This window comes from Engraulis encrasicolus, chromosome 24 (genome assembly GCF_034702125.1).
Source record: "Engraulis encrasicolus isolate BLACKSEA-1 chromosome 24, IST_EnEncr_1.0, whole genome shotgun sequence".
Classification (NCBI taxonomy): domain Eukaryota; kingdom Metazoa; phylum Chordata; class Actinopteri; order Clupeiformes; family Engraulidae; genus Engraulis; species Engraulis encrasicolus.
The window spans coordinates 455001-460000 of NC_085880.1; the positions used below are offsets into that span (position 1 = coordinate 455001).

The following is a 5000-nucleotide window of genomic DNA, read 5'->3' on the forward strand; positions in this document are numbered from 1 at the left end:
TATGAGGTCAACAGTATTGTGAAAGGCTATTGTACTCAAGTATTCACACCTGGGACACAAGCGAAATGAAAACATGTTACTGTACAACCGGTTGTGGCTATAGGTGATTAGAAAGCACTTTGGGCCTTAACTGTTTTCCCTGTGAATAGTTTGTTTTGCCTGTGTTTTGCTCTTGCAGTCATTCACATCGAGCTTGAGCTGGCTCGATGAGTGCAGTCACTATGTGTTTATTGTTACAATACACCACCCCAACCATCATCATCATCATCATCATCAGTGTTAAATCAAGTGCCTTAATACAAATGGCATAAACCCTCTCTGACCATCATCCTCATCATTATCCATCATCCACTGGTCTGGACCTCATGGATTTAGGGCTGTCCTGTGAACAGTTCACAATGATCTATTTGTTGTTTTCTTGATTTCTCTCCGTTTGTGTAATAAACAAAGGTGGCAACACTGTGGTTAATGGCATTTCCATTACAGTCATTATTCATTGGTATTATACATGCAGAAATGAAATCATGTTGTGCAAAGGGTTATGACAAGATGTGTGTGTCTGTAGTCTGCTCTTGATGGATTCCAGTTTGTGGACAAAAGAGGTGTATTTGTCAAGCTTGACACTAAACAACACGACAAGGTTGAAATAGGAGGTGTATTTGTCATCTTCAAGACCAAGCTTACCCTAGCTGCATTGAGATGCTCTCATCTCCTCTCCTCTCCTCTGCTCTCCTCTCCTCTCCTCTCCCCTGCTCTCCTCTCCTCTCCTCTCCCCTCTTCTCCTCTCCTCTCCTCTCCTCTCTTCTATTCTCCTCTCCTCCTCTCTCCTCTCCTCTCCTCTCCTCCTCGCTCCTCTCCTCACTCCTCTCCTCTCTCCCCTCTCTTCCCTCCTCTCCTCTCTGCTCTTCTATTCTCCTCTCCTCCTCTCTTCTCCACTCATCTCCCTTCCTTTCTTCTCCCCTCCTCTCCTCTCCTCTCCTCTCCTCTCCTCTCCTCTCCCCTCCTCTCCTCTCCTCTCCTTTCCTCTCCTCTCCTCTCTTCTCCCCTCCCCTCCTCTCCTCTCCTCTCCTTTCCTTTCCTTTCCTCTCATCTCCTCTCCTCTCCTCTCTTCTCCCCTCCCCTCCTCTCCTCTCCTCTCTTCTCCTCTCCTCTCCTCTCCTCTCCTCTCCTCTCCTCTCCTGTCCTGTCCTGTCCTCTCCTCTCCTGTCCTGAGCTCCTGACCTCCTCTCCTCTCCTCTCCTCTCCTCTCCCCTCCTCTCTTCTCCCCTCCTCTCCTCTCCTCTCCTCTCCCCTCCTCTCTTCTCCCCTCTTCTCCCCTCCTCTCCTCTCAGTAGAGTACTGTAGCACTTCTTTTTAAACAGATGGCGAGACCTGAGGGCTGGTATCCCTTTTGCATCCTGTGACATTGCAATATAACACATCCAGTCAGTCAGTCCCTATGATGGTGGAACCATACGTACTGTGGTGTAGTCTACGTAGAACGCGGGTATACGGGTATACGGGTATACGGGTATACGGTATACGCGGAGTATACCCTCTTCAAAATTTCAGGGATTTCAGTATACCCACTTAAAATTGATTGATCCATTGTTTTGAATAGCACAAATATATACAGTATACCCACTTCAAAAAATGCTAAAATATACAGTATACCCACCATAAAAAAGTAGACTACACCACTGCATACGTAGCCTACATGTGTACTTTTTCTCTATTGACCAATAATGCAGGTCCACGAGGAGCAAGCAGAGATGATGTGCCGATGGAAAGCTTGAAACAGGGCCCATCCCCAAACCCAACACACAGTAGCATGTCATCTTATTTCATGTTTCATTTCATTCACAGTTCAAATTCACAATGGGCAAAAAATAAGGCCTTGGTCTCATCTGTTCATGTATTGTACTGTACGTCATGCGGTTGTTGCTATAACATTTTCAAATGCAGAAAATGTGGTCTGAAATTCTTATGAGATTAGTGGTTGCCTATCAGTGCTCGGGTTCAATTTATGATAAAACAATCCAAAAAAATAAAAAAAAGAACAAAAAGGAGTTCTCTGTTTCTCAGGGCCAACAGTCTCTCAAACATTAAAAAAAAAACATTTGAGGCACGCCACAGATGGTAAGGATGAAAAGCTGCCCTCCAGCACTAGCATTTGGCAGAAAGGCTGAACTGTATGTTGTCTGCATCCACTTACGACACAGATCAGATGTATATAAATACAGTTCAACTTCGATTTGGTATATTCATGTGTGACACATACGAGGGAAATGCTGAAATATTGTCCCCAAGTGTGCTTCCTCGCAATACAAAACCCAGCTACATACAGAAGAAACTTGTTGAAAGTTGTTGTGATTCCCGAAAGCAAGAGTGCTTCTATTTACTTTCTCACTGGTTTTTGTTTGTCCATCCCATCCCAAGCAATGTTTTTTTTGGGCCAGTCTCCTTGCGGAGTGCCTGGTGTAAACTTTATAAACGCGGAAATAAAGACTAGTTACTTTTCCATGCATGTCTGTGTGTGTTATAATCAAAGGGGCCTTGCTCCTAAACAGGAAAGCCACGAAAGTAGGGAGTACCTTAAGACCGCGAGGGGCCCTAAACAAATATATCTTAATTATGCAGAGTGAGCTCCAGGACTACCCAATTAACCAGTGATGGGGGCCTATAAGCATAGCCACCAAGAGACGGTTGGTCTTAACTGGGTCGTATAACGTCCTTGTGACAAAAATGTATAATGTATTCAACATTCCATTCAAATCACAATACCTATGATCACTTAATTACGGCTGCTTCAATGAACTGCAGCCACTACAGGCTAAAATGTGTGAATTACTTCATACACACATTTGGTGGAGCTCTGTAATGCTGCCACTAGGTGGTGCCATAGCGCGATCTCTGCCTCTGTACCGGAGGTGACCAGGCGTAATAAGGAAGACTGCACCTGCTCCAGTCCCCTTATCTCTGGCAAATACGGCAGCCGACAATGTATGTGCACTTATTTGGCGGTTTCAAAGTGAAATGGAATACAATTAAAAGGTTTGATAGAAAAATGCAACTGTGCGTAATTGGTGGCGTGGATGGAAGAAGAGTTTAATAATGGAATATTTTACACGTGTTTGGAAAAAATAAATCAGCTATCAGTTATATTGCAATGTTTGCTGCTCACGTATTGAACAGCAACTTCGCTTGTTCATAGGAATATTTGGCACTGAGGTTACGTGCACAAGTGCTGCTGATTCGTGTGTTCGCCTCTCCGAAGTATGCGCGGCCACGTGAAAGCGCACACGTAGACGGGTGAAGGCATTCTCATGACGGGACAACACCGGATAACCGCCAAGCAGAGAATCCGTAACACAAGACCGCACGTTGCCATTTGCAAACAGGGTGGGTGTCACTGTGAGTCAAAGCTTAGCACTTCACACCCATTGTGCTTTGGCGCACTTGCAGTTAAGCTATCTCAGTCGCGTGTTTGCGGAGGACAGCGTGTGCTGTGAGCTATCAACAGCTCATGAACGTTAATTATGAGCAGCAAATGGCCAGTCGATCATCCCGTTGGGGAGGTGATTATGGAGAGCCACTTCTCCCATTTGCACACTGTCAAACATGTTTCTGCATGCAACCAACCCGACAGCGCTCACTTCATTTACCCTGCTAAAATGTCTCAAAATAACATACTGCAAATACTAATAAATACTATTGCCTTTTTATCTTTTGCTGACATTTGACCTTGTCAAACATTTATAAATGTTAAATGAATGAAGGCATCTCAACTTAAATGAATTTGCGCAATACTCATGGAATACGACTGAAAAGGTAAAGGTTGTGAAAGGGGTGGATTGTGTAGTAAGAAATGTAGTAAGAAATGAGGTGAACTCGGCTGGGAAACGCGCCCCTTGCTCTCTCTCTCTCTCTCTCTCTCTCTCTCTCTCTCTCTCTCTCTCTCTCTCTCTCTCTCTCTCTCTCTCTCTCTCTCCCGTGCGTAAAGAATAGCTATCTCTGAAAGTCTTTCCCCCGCCTATGTCATAGTTTACCACTCGCCAAACATGCACGCGTGCATGCACACACACACGCATTGAGAAAGACAACGTCTGCAGTGTGCGTGTGTGTGTGTGTGTGTGTGTGTGAGAGAGAGAGAGAGAGAGAGAGAGAGAGAGAGAGAGAGGGGGGGGGGGGAGAGCGCGAGAAAGACAGAGAGGGGGGAGTGGGGGCGGGAATGAAGACTCAGGTCCGTCTCTATAAAGCTTGGAGCATCCACCAGGGAGCTCAGAGGACGCACGGCACGGCAGTGAGATCTGCGCGCATTGGACTACCATCCCCGCTGAATGCCGCGGACCATTTTGTCTCATTACACTCCAGAAACCTCTCCACGGACCGTAGCGACGCTTTTCACAGAAGGAGGATTGTGAACATGCACACCTTTTCCGTGCCTACCTTCGTGGCCGTTTACCTGGCGCTTTTTGGCGGCTACCTGAGGAATGCGCAAGCGAACTCCGCGGTGCTGAACTCCAACTCAATCAAGAATCTACCCGGTGGCGGAGCTTCCAATCCCAGCCAGTCAGTCAGCGTCAGTCCCCGTGCATCACCCTCGGTGATAGGGGTTGGGAAGCCGGGGGCCACCGGCACCTCCTCGGTAAGTATCAGTAGGCAATGCATTTATTCTTGAAATGCCTACCCGGTGATGTTTTGTGCGCCAGGCACCAGCTGCCAGATGTGAGGTGCGCCTGTTTTGTCCATTTACCTGAACCAGGTATGCCTTTACTAGGTACTGAATTGTGAATGTCCTCTGTTGTTTAGCCCTCGACTTGCAAGGCAGACCGGCAGTGTGGAGCCAACGAGTATTGTAACGAGTCCCGTGGCGCGTGCCTCCCATGTCGTAAACGGAGGAAGCGGTGTGGCAGAGACGCCATGTGCTGCTCGGGGAACCGGTGCAGTAACGGTAAGAGCACACGCAGATAAACTGCTAACCAAAAAATAAATTGAGACCACCCCAAGACAGAGTAGAA

General features: G+C 46.8%; 1 protein-coding gene across 1 annotated transcript in view; it reads left to right on the forward strand.

Moving 5' to 3' along the window:
- Positions 1-4276: 4276 nt before the first annotated feature.
- The window catches only part of LOC134440831 (dickkopf-related protein 1-like), a 2053-nt gene continuing 1329 nt past the window's right edge, over positions 4277-5000 (forward strand). Inside the window, exons 1-2 of the mRNA XM_063190976.1 lie at positions 4277-4627; positions 4792-4933. Of these exons, the coding sequence (XP_063047046.1) occupies positions 4406-4627; positions 4792-4933 (364 nt within the window). The 5' untranslated portion in view covers positions 4277-4405. The remainder of the gene's footprint in view (positions 4628-4791; positions 4934-5000) is intronic.